Source organism: Cetorhinus maximus, chromosome 4 (assembly GCF_964194155.1).
Source record: "Cetorhinus maximus chromosome 4, sCetMax3.hap1.1, whole genome shotgun sequence".
Lineage (NCBI taxonomy): Eukaryota > Metazoa > Chordata > Chondrichthyes > Lamniformes > Cetorhinidae > Cetorhinus > Cetorhinus maximus.
In genome coordinates, this window is record NC_135882.1 from 2,643,132 (window position 1) to 2,656,898 (window position 13,767).

The 13,767-nt window shown below is 46.6% G+C and overlaps 1 protein-coding gene across 1 annotated transcript in view; it reads right to left on the reverse strand.

Moving 5' to 3' along the window:
• Window positions 1-13,767, reverse strand: part of pkhd1l1.1 (PKHD1 like 1, tandem duplicate 1) — a 192,886-nt gene that overhangs the window by 144,971 nt on the left and 34,148 nt on the right. Inside the window, exons 16-20 of the mRNA XM_078539759.1 lie at window positions 13,499-13,634; window positions 10,999-11,142; window positions 9,375-9,532; window positions 7,158-7,271; window positions 2,581-2,713 (exon numbers count right to left, since the gene is read on the reverse strand). Coding sequence (XP_078395885.1) covers window positions 2,581-2,713; window positions 7,158-7,271; window positions 9,375-9,532; window positions 10,999-11,142; window positions 13,499-13,634 — 685 coding nt within the window. The remainder of the gene's footprint in view (window positions 1-2,580; window positions 2,714-7,157; window positions 7,272-9,374; window positions 9,533-10,998; window positions 11,143-13,498; window positions 13,635-13,767) is intronic.

Genomic DNA, 13,767 nt, shown 5'->3' on the forward strand with positions numbered 1-13,767 from the left:
CATTAACATAAAGTTTTTTCCATTGGGAAACCAGGATCTCATGCGGTCAATCAAATTGATGCACGTGTAGGACCATCTGGAGTCAAGAGGCACTCAGTTAAGGTTCTGTTCAGCCCAGCACATCAAGTCTTAACGTTTAAACACAAATTCGATAGGCACAAACATAAAGATTTCTATCACCTGAACCTAAGTTTAACCTGCCGACTGGAAGTTGAAAATCTGCTCCAAGGTAGGTTTCCTCATGTGAGGGAGGGTCCTAAAGGAGGAGGATACAAACGTTACATCTGTCGACTGACAGGACAGGTGGAAGTTTGGCATTGTTGTATATTTTACATCTCAGAGCTAATGCAGAGAGGGCACTAGTTTCCATTTGTATAACTGGATTTATTCACAGTGTTTTAAAATGTCTGCTCCATGCTCAGTTCAGGCCTCCTCTTTCTGCAACTTTGTTTACTTTACTCTGAGTTCACACCCAGGCTTAACCAATCAAACACTGAGCATCAATAGTAAACAAACTCACATAATCAAACACAGAACAATTGAACACGAAGGGTGTCCCTCCATGTTCTCACTAATTACCATATAACTGAAGTTCTTGATACTAAAAATCCTGTGGTTCGGATTCTTTTTTTATTCATTCATGGGTTGTGGGTGTCACTGGCTGGGTCAGCATTTATTGCCCATCCCTAATTACCCTTGAGAAGGTGGTGGTGAGCTGCCTTCTTGAACCGCTGCGGTCCATATGGTGTAGGTAGATACACAGTGCTGTTAGCAAGGGACTTCCAGGTTTTGACCCAGGGACAGTGAAGGAACGGTGATATATTTCCAAGTCAGCATGGTGAGTGGTTTGGAGGGGAACTTCCAGGTGGTGGTGTTCCCATGTGTCTGCTGCCCTTGTCCTTCTAGATGATAGTGGTCATGGGTTTGGAAGGGGCTGTCTAAGGAGGCTTGGTGAGTTCCTGCAGTACATCTTGTAGATGCTGCACACTGCTGCTACTGTGTGTTGGTGGTGGAGGGAGTGAATGTTTATGGATGTGGTGCCAATCAATTGGGCTGCTGTGTCCTGGACAGTGTCAATCTTTGAGTGTTGTGGGAGCTGTACTCATCCAGGCAAGCGGGGGGAGTATTCCATCACACTCCTAACTTGTGCCTTGCAGATGGTGGACAGGCTTTGGGGAGTCAGGAGGTGGGTTACTCATCGCAGGATTCCTAGCCTCTGACCTGCTCTTGTAGCCACAGTATTTATATGGCTAAACCAGTTCAGTCCCTGGTCAATGGTAACTCCCAGGATGTTGATAGTGGGGGATTCAGTGATGGTAATGCCATTGAACATCAAGGGGCAATGGTTGGATTCTCTCTTGTTGGAGATGGTCATTGCCTGGCACTTATGTGGTGCAAATGTTACTTGCCACTTGTCAGCCCAAGCCTGGATATTGTCCAGGTCTTGCTGCATTTGGGCATGGACTGCTTCAGTATCTGAGGAGTTGCGAATGGTGCTGAACATTGTGCAATCATCAGCGAACATCCCCACTTCCGACCTTATGATGGAGGGAAGGTCATTGATGAATCAGCTGAAGATGGTTGGGCCGAGGACACTACCCTGAGGAACTCTTGCAGTGATGTCCTGGAACTGAGATGATTGACTTCCAGCAAACACAACCATCTTCCTTCGAGCTAGGCATGATTCCAACCAGCGGAGAGTTTTCCACCTGATTCCCATTGACTCCAGTTTTGCTCGGGCTCCTTGATGCCACACTCGGTCAAATGCTGCCTTGATGTCAAGGGCAGTCACTCTCTCACCTCACCTCTGGAGTTCAGCTCTTTTGTCCATGTCTGAACCAAGGCTGGAATGAAGTCAGGAGCTGAGTGGCCCTGGCAGAGCCCAGGATGGATGTCAGTGAGCAGCGGTTATTGCTAAGCAAGTATCACTTCAAATAAGCTTTATCATCAATAAAATTACATCCACTCCCAAACTTTGTAACTAATAAAATTTATACACAGAGAGAAGAAGCAACGGTAGCTTGTTTCACAGGTTTCCAATCCTGATTGCTGGGGCTCAGGTTAATGTTTGGACACTGCCGTCGCCCTTCCCCCAATGCCCTAAAGGTAACCTATTCACTGAGGGCCCATCCAACAAAATTTCTCAAATCATTGTGAGGAATTCTCTCCTTTTTGGGGGGCGGGGTGGGTGGGGACGTGTGGGTTCCTTTAGGACTGAGCTTCTCTCATGTTCAGTAGAACAACTGTGCAGCTGCTGCACCTTTCAGAACCTCAGGACATCCCAAAGCACATCACAGGCAATGAAGTACTTTTGAAGTCTAGTCACTGTTATAATGGGGGAAATGTAGCAGCCAATCTGCACACAGCGAGCTCCCACAAACAGCAATAAGATAAAGGACCCGGTAATCTGTTTCAGTGATTGAGGGATAAATATTGGCCGGAACACAGGGAGAATGCTCCTGTCTTATTTTGATAAGAGCGATGGAATATTTAGCTTCCAACTGAGCGGGCAGACTCAGTTTAACATCTCATTTGAAACATGACACCTCTGACAATGCAGCACTGCCCCCAGTACTGCACCAGAAGTTTCAGTCTGGACAATGGGCTCAAGTCTCTGGGTGGGTTTTGAATGCACAAACATCTTGTGTTTTGCCACGTCCTTGGGTCTTGAAAGGCGTTCGGTAAAAGCAAATTGTTTCTCTTTTCTCTCCAACTGAACATCATAAAATGCAATGCTATAAGTTTTCCTCATTGTCCCAATGATATAGAACAGAAGCTAAAAAGTCTAAACTTCAAAGGATTACTTTACTGAAATTTAGTTTGAATGCTGAGTCGCGTACTCTCAGCATTCCCAGTGAGTGAGCTTTCCTGCACAGAGTGGAACTTCGCAAATTTCTAATATGTCTCTTCTCAAATGCAAAGACAATCATCGGTCACTTTTATTCTGACTGCATTCAGGCAGTGTCATTTATCTACTGGGTACACCTGGTAGGTGAGGCAAACTTTGGACAGAGTATAAAGTAAGATTCACGAGGATAGTTCCAGGGATAAGGATAGTTATGTGGCTAGATTAGAGAAGTCAGGACTGGTCTCCTTAGAGAAGAGAAGACTGAGAGGAGATTTGATAGAGATGTTGAAAAACAGAGTCGATAGGGACAAACTGTTCCCATTGGTGAACAGATTGAGAACGAGAAGGCACAACGTTAAGGTACTTGGCAAAAGAAGCAATGGGGACATTTGGAAAAACCATTTCACACAATGAGTGGTTATGATCTGGAATACACTGCCTGATGGTGTGGTGGAGGCAGATTCAATCATAGCTTTCTGAAGGAAATTGGATAATTATTTGAAGAGAAAGAAAGTTGCAGGGCTAAAGGGTAAAGGTGGGGAGTGGCACCAGGTGAGTTGCTGTTGCAGGGAGCTGGCACAGATATGATGGGCTGAATGGCCTCCTTCTGTTTTGTAACCACACTGTGATTCTAAATTCAAATGAAATAATATTTAAACATCAGTACTTACTGATTTTCTTGAACAAAACTGTACTGGAACCAAACATTATTTTCAAATTTTCCATGTTCATTTGTATAACTAAACGACAGGTGAAGACCATTCCTCAAAAGTCCTTTATATGCAAAACAAAGCTGAACACATGATTAAAGTTACATTTGCATGCTGCTCTTTATTATATCATATCCAAGAGTCAGTTACTTAAAAACTGTCTCACAGGACATTGTTTTTATGTATCCTACAGCACTGCTCAGTGCATTGAGCAGAATAAATGAACAGCAATCCATCACAAGAGTTTACTTCAATCGAGACTTATACTAACAATTATAAAACCCAAAACTATTCTTTTTGCTGGTGTGAAGTGCTCACCCAACGTCATCAGAATACACCCACATTTAAAATGGATGTAAAATCACTGTAAACAATTGGGGCCCAACACACACCATGTTGTTCTTTTTGGTAATTCTGCAACATTGCAAAGTCAAAATCTCCTCCCCACTCTTCACCCCTCCCCAGCTGAATGTGCTGATAACTGCCCTTCCTTGCCTTGCCTTGCCTTGCTCAAGCCTCCGTTCTATGCCTGAAGCTAGTTGGCAATGAGTATTAGCAGGCTATTCACCCAGGGAACCTCACAGATGAGCCTGTTACAAGCAGCAATTTTTGGGTAATGGACCACTGGGGCCACTGGGGCCAAGGGGGCACTGGGGTCACTGGGGTCACTGGGGCCACTTCTTCGGGCGGAATCATCCCCGATTTGCACAAAGTGCGGTAGCGGGTGGGAAAAAAGTCGTTTTATCTGCCAGCCGCTATGGTGGGTTTTCGTGCCATATCATCCCATTCCTGGTGCAGACCCCAGGCATCAACTGAGACCTCCCACCTTCTGAGAGCTGCTCGGCAGTGGAGCCGTGTCTATGAGAATCCACCCAGCGTGAGATAGGCGTGTCCCTCCAGGGTCCGGTAGCTGTAGGGCTCCAGCATCTTCTGCTCCTTGGATGTCTGTGATCTGAGCAAGGCCCTAACGGTAAGTCCCGGGTTCTGCACGTCACACTTGTCCAGATGTGTTCTGGGCCGGTGTGTTTTCCTGCTGGCGTAATGGAGAATCGGGCGTTGGGGGGGCGGGGGGGATGATTCCGGTCAGGCCTTACTTTGCTAATGGTAGCGGGATGGAAATCAAGTTCACGCTGGCCTCCAGCGGGATTCACGTTCCGCCATGGTAGACACCTTCAGATGATCCCGCTGGGCCTTCATGCTGGTGTGAAACTGATTTTTGGCCTTCTTGCCATATTGGTTTCCCCCCCCACCCCGCCACCACCACCATGATGCCCGATGCCAACATGGTCGGAAAATTCTGGCCTTAGTCTGAATAACTCAGTAACCTAACAGGCAGCTACTATATTCTCTGGTGATCAGAAGGATGAGAGACGATCTCATTGAAATGTGTAATGCTTAGAGGGATTGGCAGAGCAGACGCTGGGAGGGTTGTTTGCTCTGGCTCAAGATTCGAGGACTAGGAGTTTTAATCTCATAGGGACCAGCCATTTTGGACAGAGATGAGGAGAAATTTCTTCACTTAGAAACTTGCGAATACTTGGAATTCTCTACCCCAGAGAGCTATTCATTGAATAGATTCAAGACCAAGATCGATAGATTCTTGGGCACTGGAGGAATGAAGGGATACGGGGGTAGGGCGGAAAGTGGAGTCAGGATAGAAGATGAGCCATGATCAGATCGAATAGTGGAGCAGGCATGAAGGCATAAATAACCTCCTCCTGCTCCTATTTCTTATGTTCTGATTCATAGACTCGTCACAGTCCTTTAAAGGAGAAGTGTCAGTGAACATCATGGATCAAACATACATAAACTTGGCCTGTCGACAGAAGGCAGGAGATTGGAAACGTAAGTAGACAGCAACCTCCAAAACCTTTCATTCGTCAGAGTAACAGTATAATGAACCCACTTCAAATGCAGCCAGTATCAGACGGCAGCCTGCTTGCACAAGTGTTTGGATTCATCTCCAAGTAGCTTTAGACTCACCTGGTTATATATGTTTAACGGAAATGGATGATGATAGCTTGCAAAGCCAAACAGAGATCTGGGATTTTTTACACAGCAACGTCCACAGAAAGCGTCGGTTTCCTTTGTCACCCGGCCACTCTGGAAGCTGCTCTACAAGTTTAAAAGGAAACAGGGAATTACATTCTATTGATGGATCCTGGACTAACAATCCACAGATCTCGAGTTCCAATCCCCTTGTGGGCTGTTTGAGAACTCTGAATCCAGTTTAAAACTCTTAACATAAAGCTGGTCTCAGTAACAATGACCATGAAGCCGTTGGATTGTGGTAAGTTCCCATCTGGCTCACAGTAATGTGTTTTAGGGAAGGACATTTGCCATCCTTACCCAGTCTGGGTCTATATGTGAGTCCAGACCCAAGGAATGTGGTTGACTGTTGGCTGCCCTCTGAAATGATGCAGCGAGTTACACAGCTGTATTCTCATCTTCTCCAGGGTAACTAGGTAGTTACAGCACCTCCCAACAATGAACTTAAAAATTACAATTTTATTATTGGGCTCTATTGAATATTCATAGCCTGTACTGCACGGATATCGATTCAACTGAACGGCCTCATTTGATCAGCAGTATTTGATATACTAAGAATTCATATCGCAGATAATATTCAATTTGTCCAGACAGAGGACTGCAAGTAATAGCCTGGCTGCTCATTATATATCCCGTCCAGTTTCCCATATTCCACTATCTGCTATGGGAATAAGAAAAAACAGCTGGGGTGAGTAACAGGCGACTGATGAAAGATGGCACCTCTGACAGTACAGCACTCTCTCAGTGCTGACTCTCTGACAGTATAACACTCCCTCAGTACTGACGCTCCATTAGTTCAGTGCTCCGTCAGTCCTGACCCTCCGATAGTATAGCACTCCCTCAGTGCTGACCCTCCCAACAGTGCAATGCTCCCTCAGTACTGACCCTCCGACAGTGCAGCGCTCCCTCAATACTGACCCTCTGACAGTGCAGCACTCCCTCAGTACTGACCCTCTGACAGTGCAGTACTCCCTCAGTACTAACCCTCTGACAGTGCAGCACTCCCTCAGCACTGACCCTCTGACGGTGCAACACTCCCTCAGCACTGACCCTCTGACAGTGCAGCACTGCCTCAGTACTGACCCTCTGACAGTGCAGCACTCCCTCAGTACTGACCCTCCGACAGTGCAGCACTCCCTCAGCACTGACCCTCTGACAGTGCAGCACTCCCTCAGTACTGACCCTCTGACAGTGCAGCACTCCCTCAGTACTGACCCTCCGACAGTGCAGCACTCCCTCAGCACTGACCCTCTGACAGTGCAACACTCCCTCAGTACTGACCCTCCGACAGTGCAGCACTCCCTCAGCACTGACCCTCTGACAGTGCAGCACTCCCTCAGTACTGCAGTGGGAGTGTCAGCCTGGTGTCTGTGCTCATGTCTCCAGCATGGATCTTGGACCAAGTCCTTTGGAGTAAGAGCTGAGGAATTAAGACTGAACCATGCTGACACTTTGAAAATTATTTTTTTTAAAAACACTTATTTTCTGAATAGAGAGGTAATAAATTGAATGTTTGATTTAAGCTGATTATTTTTATTTTGGGCAAATACCTTGGCTCGGTCATCTTCAAAATTGTTGAAATATTTGACTGCATATCCCTCCCTGTAGTCCACGATGTGGTCTGGACATTTGACACCCACCAACTCTTCTAAAGCAGCTTTGACCTGGAATGAAAGGTTTTAATGAGCTAAACAGGAAGTTCCCTGATTTAATGATGCTGGCCAAGCACCTGCAGCTTCGGGCTATCCTTCACTCCCTCGTCTATCACTGTATAGGCAATATCACACGTCTAATACGCTAGAGATGATGGTCGTACAGTGGTTATGTTACTGGTCTCGTAACCCAGACGCCTGTGACGAATGACCCAGAGTCGGAGATCAAACCCCACAATGGCAGCTTTAATTGATGAACTTAACCTAGAATAACAAGTCAGTATCAGGAATGGTAACCACGGAATACCGGATTGTTGTTCACTATTGCCCTTTAGGGGAGAGAATCTGTGTTTCTCACCCAGCCTGGGCTGTGTGTGACTCCAGACCCACAGCAACATTATTGACTCTTAAATGTTCGCTGAAGTGACCTAACAAGCCACTCAGCTACGTTCAAGAGGGCAGCTCACCACCACCTTCTCAAGGACAATTAGGGATAGACAAGTATGCTGGCCTTACTCTGACTGAATGGAACAATTATTCATCAGCTAAGGGGAATGAATCAGCTCAAGCTGGAAGAATCAATAGTGGATTTTGCTCTGGGGACAGAATTTCTTTCTTTTCCAAGTATTCCTACCTGAAGGTGAGAATAATTAAGGCACAAAGTGATATTACTACACAATCACAACAACAACACCAGCCTCCCAAGGTCCTTCACAGCAGCTTTGTAAAGCTGTATGACACTGGGCTACATGAGGAGATATGAGGGCAGGTCACCAAAAACTTGGTCAAAGAGGCCGGTTTTAAAGGAGCATCTTAAAGGAAGAAAGCGAGGTGGAGGGGTTTAGGGAGGGAATTCCAGAGTTTGGGGCCCAGGCAGCTGAAGGCACGGCCACCAATAGTGGAGCGATCGCAATAGGGAATGCGCAAGAGGGCAGAATTAAAGGAGAGCAGATATCTCAGAGGGTTGTGGGGCTGGAGGAGATTACAGAGTTTGGAAGGGGGGAGGCTATGGAGAGATTTGAAAACAGGGATGAGAATTTTAAAATCAAGACATTGCTTGACCGGGAGCCAAAACAGGGGAGTAGGGGAAATGGGACTTTCTGCGAGTTGAGACATGGACAGCAGAGAGTTGGATGACCTTAGGTTTATGGAGGGTAGAACGTGAGAGATCAGGCAGGAATAGTGAAGTCTAGAGGTAAGGAAGGTTGACTGACAGTTTCAGCAGGTGAGCTGAGATGGGTGAAGTTGGGAGATGTGATGGAGGTGGAAATCGGCCATCTTAGCGATGGCGCGAATATACGGTCGGTAGCTCATCTCAGAATCTAATGATTCCGAAAGACTGGTTTCATCTCAGGCTGTTATCAGGGAGAAGGATGGCGTTAACAGCTTGGGAACAGAGTTTGGAACGGGGACTGAAAACAGTAACTTCAGTCTTCCCCGTATTTAATTGGAGGAAATTTCTGCTCATCCAGTACTGGATGTCGGATAAACAGCGTGATAATTTATCGACAACAGTGTGGTTGAGAGAGGTGCTGGTGTGATAGAGCTGGGTGATGATGTGTGAAAACTAACAGTGTTTCGGGTGGTGTCGCTGAGGGGCATGGTGTTGATGAGAAACAGGAGAACAGTCAGGTTATTTTTTAAAACACAATGATTCTATTTCTCATAAATATGGATAATGGCCCAGATTTTGCTGGGTAAAGTCGGAGTGAGTTTAATGGCACTCACTGTTATTACTGTTTAAATTATCCAGTGGTTTGTGATAAGGAAGACGTATAGGCAGTAAATTGAGAGAACTGCCACAAGTTACTGGATAGTTTGTGTCACTCTGCTGTCAGTCTCATGAAAATGACAGCTTGCCTTCAATCTCTCCCTGAGTTTTAAGAAATTGCTGCACAATGATCCCCCATGAATCTCGGTGCAGAAAGTTAAAGTGTTTACCTAACCACAGACTCCAGAGTTTTAGTCTCCATTATCCCAACCAACAGACTGTTCCATTATACAGCTGATGTTAATGAGGCAGAATGGCCAGTAACTGTAAGAAGCATTGTGCAGCCATGATCTCTGTTGCAACCAACCTCAGGAACCTGATGTATATAACAGGGTAGGACACACCTCGGTAACAGTTGCTGTGTGTGAAAGAGGTTGGGAAACAACTCCATCCAGGGTCAGTGTAAACGTATCCAGGTTGGGCTTCCCTTTGGTGTGTTCCACCACGTCAATGGTGACATTACTTCCACCCAGAATCTCATACTGAAGTAAATCAAAGTCCCCTGTACAGGAAGAATTTGAGATAAATGTTAAAGATGCAACCAAGACACTTTTTAAAAATTCCACGGGCTGAATTTCCCCCCCCGTCGGGGGGTGAAGTTGATGGGTGGGCGCGCACAGGCATTCAGCACCCCCGATCAGAGGCGCAGTACCATTTTATGTGGGTGGGCCAATTAAGGCCCGCCCAGCGTGACGTCCGCACAGAAGTGTTATACTCTCCCTGTGTGGGCGATGGGGGCGGGGGAAATCCCAAAATCGAGAGTGCGCTCTTTCGCGCATGTGCACGAAAGAGCGCATTCATCTCCCTGAGGCTAAGTGCAGCCTCAGGGAGATCAGCTCAAAATGTACAAAACCTTAAAATAGAAAAGTAAAATTTCCCTAACGTGTCAATGTCACATGAGTTGGGACATGTTCATAATTTCCATAACAACTTTATTACAATTTTTTAAACCCTACATGAAACTTCATCCCGCCGCTGGATGAGGTTTCATGTTTTTTCTATTCCCCGCTGGGGCTCCTGGCCTGCCCGGCAACCTTATGGTTGGACGGGCAGGTCCTTTAATTGGTTAAATGATCCTGTCAATGCCCTCAAGTGGCCATCGATAGGTCGGCGGGTGCACAGCCGAATTCGCTGTCTGCCCGCCTTCCTGAAGATTTAAATGGGGCGGGGTGACGTCATCATTTTACATGTTGGCGAATGGGTCCCACCCCCGCTCGCTGACTTGTAAAATCCTGGCCCACGTGTCTTTTGTGTTTGTTGAGGTAGGACTTGTGGATATTGGGGGAGGTCTGGATTAGGATCCCCCACAATGTCCACCCACAGCTCCATACTCCGTGACTTCCCGATTCACACATGCTCGTACACTTAGACCTGCTGCACAGGTTTCAGAATGTGCATTAGAGGGACTGGATATTGGGGATGAATACTCCAGAGCATTTCTTCCCCTTATCTCCCTGGGATCCTCCTCTGGTGTTCTGCCTCTCCCGGGAGATTACATGGATACGGGGTGGATGGACGGGGTTTGGGTGGGTGGGGGGTAGTTGGTGGGAAGAAGCAATCAGCCACATCGATCAGACTATTGTGGTGTGGCTGGGCGGCCTAGGGATGACCAGTTGGTCTTATCATGCCCGACAGTTTTGTACGTTGGTATGAAGGATGGTCACTCAACGAGTGAGCACAGCACCCAACACCCGGCCATCAAGCAGCAAGAATAAGCATCTTTAGAAGGTGGATCGATTGAGGAAACAAGAGTCTGGGGAAGTGGGAAAAAAAATGCCAAAGAATGTTTCCAGGACTAAATGCGCAGCCGCCATCACCTGGACATTTTCAGCAGATTAACTGGCTACACCGTCAAGTATGGACAAAGAATAAAGAATTAATCTCCGGGACCGAGCCCAAGCTGAACTGAGCAATGCACTCTGGTGAAGAAACATTCAGAGTGACTGGCTGTGAGCAGATATACTGTACCTCTTGTGGAGTTGAAGGCCACGGTGTAGATAAAGCTTCGGTTGGTTAATGTGCTCAACACGTAAACCTTATCTGGTTTGATTGACCACAGATCATTTAAGGCCCGTTGAATCTCTCCAGCTGCAGCGCCCACAGGAAGTTGGACTGAGGTGAGGGAGAGAAACAGGGTCCAGAGTTAACATCACAACATAAAGAAAATGATCAACCCGAGTAATTTATCATCAGCTTGAATTTTTAGAGAGGAGAGTGTATCATTACACACAGGGCATATAAAGGAGAAGAATTTGCATTTATATAGAGCCTTTCGCATCCCCACACAAAGTCTGGGATTCTAAGGGGTCTCGAGGAGCAGCTGAGGGGCCAGCGGGCTGAGAAATCGGTTCCGGTGGGTTTGGTGTACCTGTCACTTTCCTGCACCGCTGGCATTTTACCAATTTTACCTCCAACACGTGGGGAGTCTGCCTGGTAAAACCTGGCAGTGTCCTTGCAAGCTCAGAGGGTCGGGGGAACCCTCCTGATTGGGCACCCTGTGACCCATGGAGGGGGGAGGAGGGTGAGGGGGTCCCCTGGCAGCAAGGAGCAGCCCTGCAGAAACATATCCTGTGACCTCACCCACTAACCCCCACCTGATTGGCTCCCGTGACCCTGGCCACTCTGACCTTGCTAGGGCTGGATGTATCTCCAGGCTGGCTGCTATCCCAGCAGCCCCTGCTCTCGGTGGTGCTGCTGGGACTGAAGGGCCTCTGGCCCTCTGATTGGCTGACAGGTCCTGGAGGTGGGGTCTCTGCTGTTAAAGAGACGGGAGCCCTGTTCAGCGGCTCTTAACGTCCTGATGGACATAAAACTCTTGGGGGATCTCCCTCCCCCTGTGGTCTTTTTACATATTCTTTCCAATCTGTGTCCCTCTGGTTACTGACCCTCCTAACACTGGAAACAACTTCTCCTTATTTACTCTGTGGAAACCTCAGACAGTTCTGAACAAAAATTGTAACCAAAGAATGAAAATATTTCAGTGATTTCACCATTGTCAGTTGGTCAGATTTACAATTGCAATATCTGTAATGTCCAGAGTAATTGTATTTTTATGCCAGATGTGTATATATATAATTACATGGTAGAGCAGTGGGAATTGAGGAACTTCATACTTTTGACATTGTGTTAATTGAGTGAAACATTATGCACATTGCTTACATTGAGTAGCAAGTGAAACAGACAACTTGTATTTATGAAACTGAGATCGGAAGCTCTGTGCATCATGAGGTATCTCACAGCCTGTCGCTTGTATTAAAGGCTGAAAGAAAGGTAACCGATAAGGGATACTTTGGATTTTCCTGCTCCCAATGCATCCATGAGGATTTTTAAATACTCTTTATTGGGTGTTGCTGAAGAATCTGAAGTGGAGCAAACCCAGGTTCCTGGGATGTCCAATTTCCATCAGGGCCTAAAACAGGTTTAGGCACACAGTTTAACATGGAATTCTGGAAGTTGGCCATAAAACCCTGCTGTGCAGCTAGAAGGAGTTAGCAGCGTGTGCCCCAACTCCACAGCCAGTACAATGTGCAAACCCCCAAATGCCTGCACTCTCTCCATCCCTCAACCCAAGTACCCATCATCCATGCAGCTACCCAGGACTTACCTTTGGGCTTCAGCCAATGAGGGAAGTTGTCCAATTTCATGGAGCTCGGACTAAGTGGCTCCAACATGAAACTTTAGTGTGTCCTGGGCCTCAAATATGGCTGGTCTCAGGTCCTCGCAGTTTAGGCACGGGCTTGGTGCCATGAAGACCATAGGCTTGGAAATGGGTCCCAAACAAGTTTCTACCTCACAGATTCTGAGTCAGCAGACCCGTGAGCTAATGTTCTATAGACAGATACCCCAGGCATCAGTGTTTCATGCAGCCTTCAAAGCGGTGTGGCTAAATTCCACAGCTGACGTACACTGAGGCTGGTACCATGGAACTACCACGTAAACATGGGCTGACAGCACTCTCCTGACAACAAGACTTCAACCCAAGCAAGTATCAAAGCACCTTGGACCTTTGCTGGACTGTGTTATTCATGCCGTTCCGACACACACAGAGTTCTTTAAAAGGCTACTGAGGAAAACCTCAGCAAACTGCATTTATAAAACACATTTAAGGTAGGAAAACATCCCAAGGCACTTCACAGGATCAATTAGCAAACAAAATTTGACACCGAGCCACAGAGGTGATATTTGGACAGGTGACTAGAAGCTTGGTCAAAGAGGTAGGTTTTAAAGAGCGTCCTAAAGAAGAGAGGGGTAGAGAGGTTTGGGGAGAGAATTCCAGAGGTTAGGACCCATGAGCTGATGGCATGGTTGCCAATGTTGGAGCGATGGAAATCAAGGATTCTCAAGATACTAGGATTGAAGAAGTGCAGAGATTGCGGAGCGTTTGTAGGAGGTAATACAAAGCAGAGAGAAGAAGGTTAATTAGCCCATACCTCTAGTTACGTGTATGCTGCATTTGCTACTACTATACCTGTGACCTCCTGTTTATAGATGAGCCTGTACATGTGGTATGAACAGGTACCAGACATTTGACAAGGACTAGTGACGATGATTTTCTGAATCTCACTGACTGCACTTCCCGGTTTCCAATTCTCCAAGGTCAAAATCTACAATTGTAAAATCAAACAGTGCTAAATTGAAGCTGGCAGCAAAAGGCAGGCAAAGAAAATGAAGAATTTCTTTCACGGAATTAAATGAAGAAAGACTCATCATCATTGGAGGTGATGCAAAATGATACTG